Below are 12,409 nucleotides of genomic sequence, written 5' to 3'. Positions count from 1 at the left end.
GGATTTGTGTGTTGTTGTTGCTGTTGTTGTTGGGGGGGGTTTGTTTGTTTGGTTTTTTATTGCGTTGGTAATAGTTTGTTCATTGTGCAAAAAACGAGGTCGATCCAGTCTCTCCTTCTCCTCCCAGCACTTAGTCTAAGAGCAAGACAGCAAATAATAAAAAGGAGTAAAGCCCCCATACATACATATACACCGGATGGGAAATGTCAGTCACTCCTCCACCTTCCAAACAGTCACAGATCAAACAGTGTCACCACCGGAGAGGACTACTTTTCTCTCTTGCTCTCCGTTTTTTTTCCTCCACAAATCGAAGCTTCTTCTGATACTAAATATAATGCAAACACATTTTTTTTATCATGGATTTTTTTTTTTGGCTGATCTTGATCTGCAACAGAAGAAGAAAAAAAAAAAAAAACACAAAAAAACAACACACACAAAAAATTTGCCAAAACCAAGAAAAACCCCGGAGAGTGTGTGCAAAGAGGGAGGGGGGGGAGGAAGAAAAGACATTCACTGAGTGGGAGAGATTAACGTGAACTGTCCCCCCCCCTAAACTCCTGGGAGAGAAAGAGATCCACTCTCCCTCTCTTCTCTTTTCACTGAAATATAACACACATTCGGATCCCAGGGCTCTCAGACAGTCTCAACTGATAGACAGACACATCGAGCTGCTTTTCCTGCTTCAGTTTGTTACTCCTCCTCCTCTTGCCCACGTCACCCTGACAATTACAAATAGGTCTCACACAAACCCATACCTGTCAATCTTTTTAATTGCTTTGTTTTCATTTTTTTTTCCTTTCCCAGAGCTAAACAATATGACAAAAAAAGAAGTCTTAATACAGCGCAGCATAAAAGATTCCTCATGTGAGACACGCGTTGAGGGGGTTGTTATTATAATCCACTTGCTAAAGTGCTGTGCAAAACGCATGTGCTGATTTAACTTCAGCAGAGGTCTTGTTCCAGCAAACTTAAAAAAAAAAAAAAAAAAAAAAGCAGGAGATGATACCTCGCCGTGGCACACGTCTAACCGGCATTGAATTAAAAATGATTTGTGGGAGATTACAGTTCATCCTTACTTTAAAATACCAACAGATTGCAGAGCAAGAACTGCAGCATATGAAACATGCTGCTAATAGATTTTGCACAGTATGTGTCTGGGGATTTATATAATGTTAACTGCAAGAACAGAAGGGTTCTTCCCTTTCTTTTTTAAGTCGAGAAAGCAAATAAAAACTACCCAGCTGATTCCTAAAGGAAAACACTCGGAACTGCAATTTTGCTCTCTTTCGGGCAGAAGGGGATTTATCCTTTTTTTTTTTTCCTTTTAATTATTAATACCGCACAATTAAGCAACGAGCTGTTTATACTGGTAGGATGGAGTTAATTCTAGGAATTACACGTGAGCTCCTCAGACACCGGTGCAACATCTCTATTACATTCCCTCCCTCCACGCAGTTGTACCAAGTTGGGATTGGCGGCTCTATCACAACATTTACTTTGGTCCCTTGACCCAGACGATTTCCTGCGCAGGTTCCCTCTCCCAAATGTATTCTACAGCGAGAAGTGATTTTTTTGTTTTCTTTTTTTAAGGAGAAAGAAAGAAGAAACAACAACAACAACAAAAAAGGGTTTTCTGACGGAAAGAGGGAGTGGGGGGAAACCCCGCGACCCACAGAAACTGACAGCAGCCCGTTAACCTGCCCCCCCCCCGGGACGGCAGGGCTACCGCCCGCCCAGAGCACCCCTGCGGACCCTCCCGGCGGGCGGGAAGAGCTTCGCCTTTCCGACTGCCCTCCCGCGCCGCGCGTGCAGCCCGCGCCTCAGCCGCCCCAACGGCCGCCGCGCGCGCCCCGGCCCCCCGCGCGCGGCCGCCAGAGGCTCGGGGTTGATTCGTACCACCTTGCGAGGAAGTGAACGTTTCGCACGGAAGGGGCGGAGCCTCCGCCCGCAGGCAGCGGCTCGGCGGCGGCGGCTAATAACAACACGAGAAGATTAGCTGCAACTTCTCTCCACTTCTCTAACCTTATCGAGCCGATAATTTATCGTGCTCTCTTCCTCCTTTTTTTTTTTTTTTTTTTTTTTGTAGAAAGATAACCTCTTTTTGTAAACTAAAGAACGGGGCGGAAGGGGGGGGATCCGAGGCGTTTCTCCCCCCCCCTCTCTCTCTCCCTCTGTCCTGTTTTTTAAACCCCTTAGTCAGAGGCAGCGTGCAAATTAAAAGCCACCTCTAGGAGAACGTCCAGCCTGTCGTCCGTCCGCCTCCCTGGCAGAGCCACGACCCCAGTTGCCGTCCTCAGGCGTGGCGGCAGGCAGGGGCAGGCAGCGCCCGCGTGTGTGTGGCGCGGCGGGCCGGGCAGAGCCGGGCGCAGCCGCGGGCTTGTGGGCCGGCCGGCCGGCCGCCAGAGCGGGCCGGCGTTGCTCCTCGGTAACGCCTGCGGTGGCAGAAGACGACCGGCTGCAGGGGACCATCTTGCCGCGGCTCCCGCGGCGGCGTTGCCGTGCGGCGAAGGGGCCGGCCGGGTGGGGAGGACGGAGGCAGGCTGCAGCGTGTCGCACGGGGCTTTATTTACGTACACAAATCGCTGCGTGCGGAGAGTTTCTCCTGCCGGCTCGGTGGCGGTGGGTCCTGCGAGCTGCCTGGAGAATCCCGAGCTGGAGCTCACCCGAGCGGGGCGGGGGGGAGAGGAGAGCCGAGGCAGGGCATGAGTTTTAGCGCGAAAAGCGGCGCTTTGCTGAGCTCCCGGGCACCGCGGTGCTGGTGGCGGCGGCAGCAGCCGTCCGGCGCCGCGGCGGCTCCCGCCTGGTCCTACTTCGGTGGCAGCCGGCCGCGGCCCATCCTGGACATGTCCTACTCCCGTCACTTTCTGGATTTCCAGGGCTCGTCCATCCCCAGCTCCATGAAGAAGCTGGTGGTGACTAAACTGAGCCAAAACTTCAGGGAAGCGGTTACCCTGCGGCAGGACTCGCCCGTGCCACTCCCGGGAGACGGAGACCTCCTCGTCAGGAACAGGTGAGCTCCCGCCCGCCCCCCCCACCGGCCCCGGCCCCCCGCGCCCCGGCCCCCTCCGACTTCCCGCACCTTGCGGCCTGCTCCCTCACACATGCTCCCTCACTTTGGAGACCGGCTCCAAAGTTGTACCAGCTGCCATCTGGCGACTGTTAATTTAATTTTATTGTTGTTCTTGTTGTTTTGAACGGCTGGTGCTAGTCCGGTCGCCCCATCCACGTGTGTGGGGGTGACACTGCCGCCGCCTCTTTCTCTGGCGGGGGTGGGGGGGCGTGGGGGGGGGGGGGTGCGTGCGCTGCTCCCGGCGTACGCCTGCCCGAAGGAGGAGGAACACCGCAGGGTCCCTGTGCCAAGGCGAGCAAGACGCAAGTTTTATGTTCAGTGAGCGCCGAGGAGAGAGTGAGACGCCGGGAACCGCTTGCGAGTCTCTCCCAGGTCCCTGCCCGGGCTCGTTACATGCACGTAGTCCCCGGGGCGTGCGTGTGTCCCCACCACACCCGCACACCTCTCTCGGGGACGCTGAGGTACGGCCGTGTGCTGAGAGCCCGCACCACCCGCTCTCCTCCGGGCGACCCTGCGGCTGCTGCCCCCCGGTGCCTTTTCCACACCTCCCCCTCCCGCCCAGCCGCGGCCCGCCCGCCACTAACCCTCCCTCAGCCGGCCGTGACTCACCGGGCAGGCAGAGGCCGGGGCCCGCCGCCCTGCCAGCCCCGGCCGCCGCGGCACCACCCCCGCCTCTGCGCGCCAAAAGCGGGCGGCGGGGAGGGGGCAGGGCAGGGCAGCCGCCCGGTACGGCCCGGCGCGGCTCGGCCCGGCCGCGGCCTCGCTCGGCAGGACGCGAGCCCGCAGTTGTTGGCAGCTTTTAGAGTGGAGCCGGGTCGGGCGGAGAGTGAGGAGGTGACATTTTGCTTAACATAACACGCCGTAAATCCTGCGCTGGGGCTGCGCGCCCGGCGCGGTGACCAGCTCGCCATGAAATGAGGACTCTGAGGACAAAACGTGCCCCCCGCCGCCCCAGGCTGTCTCCATAAACCTGTTTGATTTCGGTGGCTCCTTCCTAGACGTTGTCGTTCCTTAAGCTAAAAGTAAGCCTTCTAAAGTTCAGACGTTTCTCTGCCCACGAGGGGAAGCTGAAACTCTGGGAACTTCGGAGCAGAGTGCGTAGCTGGCTCAGAAGAGAGCAGCACCCTCGGGTTCTTGTCAAGCAAGGAAATCGTAGTAACACATAGTTTGCCATGCTCTCCGTTGGAGCTTAACGATGTTAAGAAGCACTAAGTTGGCTTGAGAACAATGCTGGAAGTTCTGTTAAGGCAGTGTGTGCATGTGTAATCTCTAGCATGTGTCCATATGTAACACATAAATACGTAGCAAAGAAGGGGTAAGGAGAAAGAAGAACAGAGACTCCTTCAGGAGCTGACAAGAAAGCTTCTGTGGCACTTTAATCCGATGCTGACATCTCCCACTAGGATTTCTGAGACCAAAATTCCCTCCAAACCTCAAGGTCTAGAACATTGTGTTGCTGCATCCACTAATGAACGTGAAACAGTAATGGCATGAAACAGCCATCAGGCTGGGGTTAAATTCCTTTTCATGGAAGAACTCAAAAGACTTGAGATACAAGTAGCAAGTCTCTACTGGGATAATGCAAGGCAGAACGACATCCTTGTTTCTCAAATCCGCCCCCCCCCCCCCCCCCTTGCACTTGGAGTCTTTCTCATCCTCCTCCCTCCTTCCTTTTTAAAATTTATTCATTTTTTATACGGCTTGGAGTGTAACTCTTCCTTTCTCCCTCTCCTCCCTCCCTTTGCTGGGTGGGCTCCCTGGGTGCCAGAGAGATGTGCACACCTCATGGTAAAAGGGCTGAGGCTCAGAGCTTGTACCAGACTAAAGGCAGGAGCTGGTCCACGGATTCAGACAGGCAATTACTGGGTTTTAACACATCAGCCTATTACACAGATGTTCCTGTACAGACACACATGCACGAGTGGGGATAGAGGGGAGGGAGAGGTGAATGATGAAGTCTAGATTTAGAGTTCATACGTTTTGTATTATTTGGGTTTCTGTGGCATTTCCTCTCTATTTATTATTATTTTCTGGGGAATATCACAGAAGACACAGGATCACGTTACTGAAAAACATTCTCTATATACAAGCTGCAGCAGGAACCGAGTTCCAAATGTTTCCCTCTCTCTTGTCACTCTGGGGAAGCATTTTCCCGTCATGAAAGGATGAGTCCCTGGTTTTATTTAGTTTTTTTTAAAAATAAGCCCTAAATACAACTATACATTTTCTAATAGGTAGAAACATACAATTAACAACAAAACAATAAAGGACGTGAGTTCCAAGAGTGCATTTGCGGATTTGTTCATTTTAGTCCCAGTCACGCCCATGAATAGTATTAATTGCTTTGAGCTTTTTATGTAAAACAATTCTCATCCACCACAATAAAATCTGGTTTTGGATTTAGGGGAATGGGAATTAAAATGTTCTGAGTTCCTGTATGGATAGATATTTTAAAATAAGAGGCAATTAGGGGGGACTTTCTTCCCCTCTTTCTCCTCCTTTAGAGAACTAAGCCAGCAACCCTTATTTCTACTTTTTCATAAAGAAAAAAACAATTCATCCTTTATTCAGAAATTCTTCAAAACTAGAAATCTATACAAAGCAATTTTTTTTACTTCAATTCTGTGTACGGGGAGAGGAGGAGGGGAGAAGGTGAATAAAAAAATCCTTAATGAAGCCATTTAAGCTTTGTATGTCCGTTTGTCCTGTTTTTGGGGGCGGGGGCAAGGTTCCTCTGTTTTATTGCAGGAGAAGGACCCAAAGGCTATGAAGATTTGGTCCTTCTTAAAGTTGTTGGGGGATTTTCGAGATTTTCTTGATGAAGTGACACATTTCGTTTCCAAAATACCTGCGAGGATTTACTGTTGGGCTGGAAGATGGGAAGAAAGTTTCTAGAAAAGGGAGTAAGAGGGATTGAGAAAGTTTTTTGAACCAAGGGACTAATGGATCACAGTGGGAAAAGTGGAGGACTATTCCTGCTGAGTGTTTGGTCTAAATAATGTTTTTCTTGCATAGTACTGGTTTGGATGACTTTGTTTTGTCTGTGTTTAAGGCTGTGGTGCTGGTTTTCAGTGTCTCACGCTTTGTTGTGGTACGAAAAGCAGCATTTCCTCCCCTCGGCGGTGTCCTCCTGTTTTCTGTAATAAACAATATGAGGGGGTTCAACACTGTTGAGTATAAATAAGACGGGTGACTCAATGTGCGTAATTATTTTGGGAAAAGCCAATCTCTAGCTTTTTTTTTTTTTTTCCCCTTAGGTTTAAATCTTGAAATGTTGAAGGAGCAAGCTTCAGTTAGAAACTGCTAAATTAAATAGTATGTTTTAAGAAAGTAAAGCAAGACAATATAAAAGATCTGGAAGGGCTCTTAAAACCCACCCACTCCCCAAGTAATTGTTACTTCTGTGCTCTCCTTTCCTCAGTCTCAGAAGTTAGTAAACTGTTCTTCAACTTGTAAATGGTACTTATTCCTACTTTTAAAAGCAAAATAATGTAAGAAACTGCGGGCACATCGTACCACCTCCCTTCTGTCAGCTGGAATGACAAGGCAAATTAGACAATATGTTTTAATCCAGATGCCGCATACGATCGTTTTAATGTGCGAGGAATCTAAGAGACTAGACAATCTTAAAGAAAAAAAAAAAAAAAAAAAGAAAAAAACTCGTACAATGCGAACAGGAGTTTTGAGTTCGCACAAAATAAAAAGGGAGCTTAAAAAAATCGGGGCGGGGGAGGCTGGGCGGCAGGCTGTATTGATTAATAATGATGAGTGCGGGAGCCCAGGGAAAACCATCTCCCGCGGCCCGGCAGCCCCGCAGAGACGGGGAGGGAGCGTGTGCGTGTGCACGCGTTTCTGTCTGTGTGCGTGCAGCGGCCGGGCGGGGACGACCACCCCCCCCACCCCCCATATCAACTCCGCGCAGCGGTGCAGCGCGCAAGGGCTTTGTCCGCCCCAACAACCCCCCCCAGCGCGGGCAGCGGCGGGCAGGGCCGCCTTGCCCCTCTCCCACGGCAGAGCTCCGCCTGCGCGCCGCGCCCGCGGTGCCCCGTGGGCTCCGCATCCTCTGCCCGGCCGCGGCGCGGCAGGGCGTGGGGCGGTCGGGCAGCACCAACTTATGCTCCGCGGCCCCCTCAGCCACAAGTTGCGGTACAGCATCCCGGGCGGGGAAGGGTTTGCATCCTCCCCCGGCTCCAGAACAAAAGCAACGGGGCCGTGGGAGTCCTGCTCGTCGGGCGGCCCACGCAAAGTTTGGGTCCTCGGTGGGTCATTTCCCTGCCCCTTTGTGCTCTCCCCGCTGCAGTGCAGCGCCGAGAAGAGTGAGGGAGACGGGGGCTTGGTACTGTTACCGCTGGTCTGTTCCCCCCCACCCTCCCCTTCTTCAGAAGGCCGAGGGCACGGGCTGCTCCGCACCGTGCGGAAGCAGACGTGCGGAGGGATGCGCAGACGTGCGGAGGGAGGTTCAGTCCCGCGGGGAGCGGGGACCTGCCTGCTGCGGGGGCAGCGTGTGAGCCCGGGGGCTGGCCTGACAGCTACCGAGAGCGCCCGACAGCTACCGAGAACGAGCCCCCCGGATGGGCGACGGGAGGAGACCCGAAGAGGGGGAGAGCACAGCTCCCCGCCGGCCTCTCACTCTCAGCTCCCTTCCGCAGAAGTTGGGGTGTAAACGCGGGGGGAGGATAGTGCGGCGCCGGCACGTCTCGCCTCGGTGCTCCGAGCCCTTCTGCCTGGCGGCCCGGGGACTCGGTTTGCCTCGGAGGCCGCTGTTCCGTTACCAGTTTTTATGCATCTTTTAGCAGGACTCTATGGGAGTTACCTTAAAGCCGGACAATAGAGGATTTTTTGTATCTCCGAACAAGACGCAGACATTTTTTGTCGCGGCCGAGCAGTGAGTCAAAGGCAGAATTTAAAAGTGCAACAGTCACTTCCACCTATTTTATGCACGGATATGTTTATGCGTACGTGTCTTTATATATAACGCATTACGTTGGTGAAAGTTTGAGGCTCCCCATGCTATAAAGAATGAAGAAAATCCAAACGAGCAAAGCAGTTTTAGTTCTCCTTGCTCTGTGTGCAAGCAATTTAGAACTACACACACATCCGATTTGAGCCTATTGCTAACTGCAACAATTAAAAGCGTTCTGTTTGCGTACTTCTGCAGCCTTTGCATGGTATCAGGTACACCCTTCAGGTTGTCACTTCCACATGTAGAAGTCCTTGTGTTTCCTGTTGTACGTGTCTCTTTTAACATTTTCTAGTTAACAGAATCTCCTCCAGTCTCTCTTCCTTTTTCTGCATAGAGATACTATTATGGTTTTTTTTAAAAAAAAGTTAACGAAAACGCTGTTTGTGTTTAAGCTAGATCATAACTTTGTTTTAGGCATTATCTCCTAGCGCTTGATCAAGTTGTGAGAATGTCTCTTCCTAAAAAAATTAGCATCCATTTTCACCTGTTAGAGGTCAGCAGGACTTGATGCTCAGTCTTATAATTTTAGTCCTTCTGTGCAAGGTTGTTTTGATGTGTTGCAAGTAATTTATATAAAGAAAAATATTTTAACGTTGACATTAGCTACATCAAAAGGCAAATTTGCTGTAGTGACTCCATCAATTAAAAAGTACTTGCCTACAGTAACATGACCTTGCAAATGACATCGATAGTTAATATGATCATTAGTCATTAACAGTATTATTATATTCAAAAATGTAAATTTGTTGCCAGAATCCGCATATTTACCGCTTTACATGTTTTATTCTTCAGTGTTTTCACATCTTGTATAAAGTGGTCAATTAATTTTCATCCTTTAATCTTTTACAGAATTATTTTTAGTTTGCTTAGTTTGGTCAAATGGACCTGAGGAAAACATAAGTTGGGTTTTGGTTTTGTTTTTTGTTTTTTTTTCTTTTAGCAAATTTATCTTTAATTCTATAGCAACAGAATGTAAACTACAAAAGTCTGATGGAAGTAGTCTCTGGAGTATAGTCATTATTCGAATGTACTAATAATCAGAAAAAGTCTCGTACATATCCCACGACTTCAAATTGAAGGTTTCTCATACGACAAAGACTTGTAAGGAATGAATCTCGTTAATACATTTTTGTTTTCTTCTAGATTTGTCGGCATTAATGCATCTGACATAAACTACTCAGCTGGTCGATATGATGCATCGGTTAAGCCCCCATTCGATATAGGTTTTGAAGGTGTCGGTGACGTGGTAGCGTTAGGACTCAGTGCTAGTGCTGATTATACAGTGGGTCAAGCTGTGGCCTACGTGAAAGCAGGTTCCTTTGCTGAATACACAGTTGTGCCTGCCAAACAAGCAGTTCCTCTACCCTCTGTGAAACCCGAGTTTCTTACTTTAATGGTAAGTGGCGCTACCGCATACATCAGTTTGAAAGAGCTGGGAGAGCTGTCTGAAGGCAAGAAGGTTCTGGTGACAGCAGCGGCCGGAGGAACAGGCCAGTTCGCTGTGCAGCTTGCAAAGAAGGCAAAATGCCATGTAATTGGAACCTGCTCCAGTGATGAAAAGGGTGGTTTTCTGAAATCCATTGGCTGTGACCGTACGATCAACTATAAAACTGAAAATGTTGAATCTGTTCTTAGGAAGGACTACCCCGAAGGTGTGGATGTGGTGTACGAATCTGTTGGGGGAAAGATGTTTGACTTGGCTCTTAACTCCTTGGCTACCAAAGGGCACCTGATAGTTATTGGGTTTATCGCTGGCTACCAAAACCCTACTGGCCTCCAGCCCATTAAAGCAGAGTTATTGCCAGCAAAACTATTGAAGAAGTCTGCCAGCGTTCGGGGTTTCTTCTTGAACCATTACCTTTCCGAGTACAAAATGGCTCTGAAGCACTTGCTCAAGATGTATGAAAAAGGAGACCTGGTTTGTGAGGTGGACTTTGGAGACATGTCTCCAGAGGGGAAGTTCACTGGCTTGGAGTCTGTATTCCGTGCTGTAGATTACATGTACATGGGAAAAAACATTGGAAAAATTGTAGTTGAATTACCTCACTCTGTCAACAGTAAGCTGTAAAAACAGAACAATGATATAAATCAGAAGAGAGAAAATGGGCACTTTATGCCGCAGAATTACTAGAAACAATTTCTTTTTTTAAGCTTAGTAATGGATATTATATTAAAAAACACCATTAAGGTGTTAATAAAAAGTTTTGTGTTTTTTTTCTTTTCTTAAAAGTGCTTAAATCTGTGGCTGTAGCACGGACTTAGTGGGCCTCTGATTCTGTCGCCTAGGCTAGTGTGAGACAAGAACATTGTTCTTGACAGAATAAGTCTCAATGCAGAGGCAGATTTAGTCTGTCAGACTGGTTTGATAAGACTTTATATATAGTTCAGCCCAGAAAAAAAAAAATCTTTCAGCAATTTTGATTCCCTGATTTAAAAATAAAATTGTTAGAACAAGACTAAATAAAGAGTTGTATCTTGTGGTTGCTCTATTAATCTCTTGAAGTTTCTGGAAAAAAATATGCTCTTAATTTTTTGTCACAAACACGATAATCATAATTCAGTTGCATCATGGATCATAGTAATATGCCTTGAGTGGTTACGCAGGGAAATTTATCCTCCACTTCTGACAGGTCAGTAATATTAAGAAAAGCAACTTGACTTTTTTTAATTATGTCTTTCGTAACTATAAACAACTGTGCAATTTTCTTTTAAATGTTTAACTATAAGTTGCAACATAATCTCATTTTCTTGCTTTTTCATTTGCTACTGTTACTGTTTACTGTCAGGTCTCCCCTTTAGTCAGTGTTACAAGATTACTGGAGTGGGGGTTTGAGCCATGTTCTCGTGTGTTCAGATCCAGTATATTTTTTGAAGATTTTAATAAAGTTTAAAAAACTATTCAAATATTTGTGGCATTTATTCATATTGATCCGGTTCTTGCTGACTAGCTCCTTTGTAGATAATCTCTGTGTTGTAGAGTTCTTTGGCTGATGATTCTTAAAGTAACTTCCCGTAATTGGGCTGCTGCTCCTACTTTTACCGAATATTGCTTCTGTAGAAGCCCTTTTACAAACAGCAAGACCATTTTAAATCTACAGTCACAGTTCCTCAAATGCGTACTGACGCTCAGCCATAGGTTATCTAGTGGGTGCAGTTGAAAGGTTTTGTAAAGTTTTGAAAATTCTTCCTCGCTTAATAGATGTTATTAATGGTACATAGATTGGGAATTCCAGCTGGAAGTGTAATATTTTCCAGAACAATAAAATACTTTAAACTGTGCTTGCTCTACATCTTTTTTCCATAGCAAATATTTAAGATCTTAAAGGCCGATTTTGCCACATCTTTTGAAATTATATACATTTGTATGCAGTTGGAGAGATGGAAATTTTGTAAGATCATACACCTAGTAATAAACGTAATGATAGACTGATAATGTCTAGAGGTTGAAAAAATCCAGGGTAAACTTAGTTTTTGGGCATTATTCAGGACTGACTGTACATGACATTTTTAAAAGTAACATGTAGGAAAAACTTCTGTTTTACTCAGTAGTACAGACAGTAGAAAAAGTATTTTTAGCTTTGATTTAGCGCAATCTTATTGTAATTTTTTAGTGCATATGTCATTAGCATCCTAAAGAATTGTGTGCAACAAAGAACTGTCCCTTTTTGGGGCCATGTCTGACTACTGGGTTTAGTCCCAGCTTGGAGGATTTTGGGGATGGCTTGAGTCTTTTTTACCATTTCTCTTTTACTCAAGCTGAGCATCAAACCACTCTGATTTTTGTTTTCACCAAGATCTGCTGGTAGAAACATACTTACTCTTTCCCCTCTAATATTACAAATACTGTGGTGTTTTGTGTGTTTTGCATAATTCGAAAGGCATATTGGCCTTCCAGCTGGATGCTAGAAAGATGCAAAGACTCAAATACCATACAAGATCAGAGCATACAAAGTTCTCACTGTCTTATTCCTAGGCACATGGTTTCTTTTCTCGTTCAGAGAAAAGGTGGTACCTGTGGTCAATAAATGCATCTTAAAAAAAAGAAAGAAAAAAAAAAAAAGGATGTTTAGGATGTACTAGGGCAAAATAAAACTAAAAATAATACAATTGGTTACATCTGTGATGCGCACAGAAGAGTTGCGTGGATAACAATTTTTCAAATTAAGTTCCTGCAGACAAGTGCCAAAACCCATCCAAGAGGCCCAGTTTTCAGAGGTGTTGATCACTGTCAGGCCAATAGGTTTAGATGTTTCCAAGGCAGTGAATTCCGAATGTTTTTGTCATAAAAAGTTATTCTTGTAACAAGATTCTGTTTGGACAGACAGAATTCTACTTTCTTTTTAATATGTTACTTCATATATAACGTTGAGTAATGC

At 47.1% G+C, this 12,409-nt stretch overlaps 2 protein-coding genes across 3 annotated transcripts in view; one reads left to right on the top strand and one right to left on the bottom strand.

Annotated features, from left to right (window-relative positions):
• Positions 1 to 1,430, bottom strand: part of TSHZ1 (teashirt zinc finger homeobox 1) — a 56,229-nt gene extending 54,799 nt beyond the window's left edge. For both annotated transcript variants that reach the window (XM_074823145.1, XM_074823153.1), the window contains exon 1: positions 1 to 1,430. This exon is cut by the window's left edge and continues 957 nt beyond it. The gene's annotated coding sequence lies outside the window, so the exon portion shown is untranslated.
• A 382-nt stretch (positions 1,431 to 1,812) lies between these two features.
• Positions 1,813 to 11,312, top strand: PTGR3 (prostaglandin reductase 3). Its single transcript, XM_074823132.1, has 2 exons — positions 1,813 to 3,010; positions 9,177 to 11,312. The coding sequence occupies exons 1-2, from the start codon at positions 2,703 to 2,705 to the stop codon at positions 10,099 to 10,101; spliced, it is 1,233 nt and encodes a 410-aa protein (XP_074679233.1). The 5' UTR covers positions 1,813 to 2,702; the 3' UTR covers positions 10,102 to 11,312.
• The last annotated feature ends 1,097 nt before the right edge of the window (positions 11,313 to 12,409 follow it).

Source organism: Strix aluco, chromosome 1 (assembly GCF_031877795.1).
Source record: "Strix aluco isolate bStrAlu1 chromosome 1, bStrAlu1.hap1, whole genome shotgun sequence".
Classification (NCBI taxonomy): Eukaryota; Metazoa; Chordata; class Aves; order Strigiformes; family Strigidae; genus Strix; species Strix aluco.
This window is presented reverse-complemented; position numbering and strand designations above follow the sequence as displayed.

Coding starts and splice junctions, on each gene's coding strand:
- PTGR3 (XM_074823132.1), top strand. CDS start 2,703: ATGAGTTTTAGCGCGAAAAGCGGCGCTTTGCTGAGCTCCCGGGCACCG. Junction 3,011..9,176: donor GACCTCCTCGTCAGGAACAG/GTGAGCTCCCGC, acceptor GTTTTCTTCTAG/ATTTGTCGGCATTAATGCAT.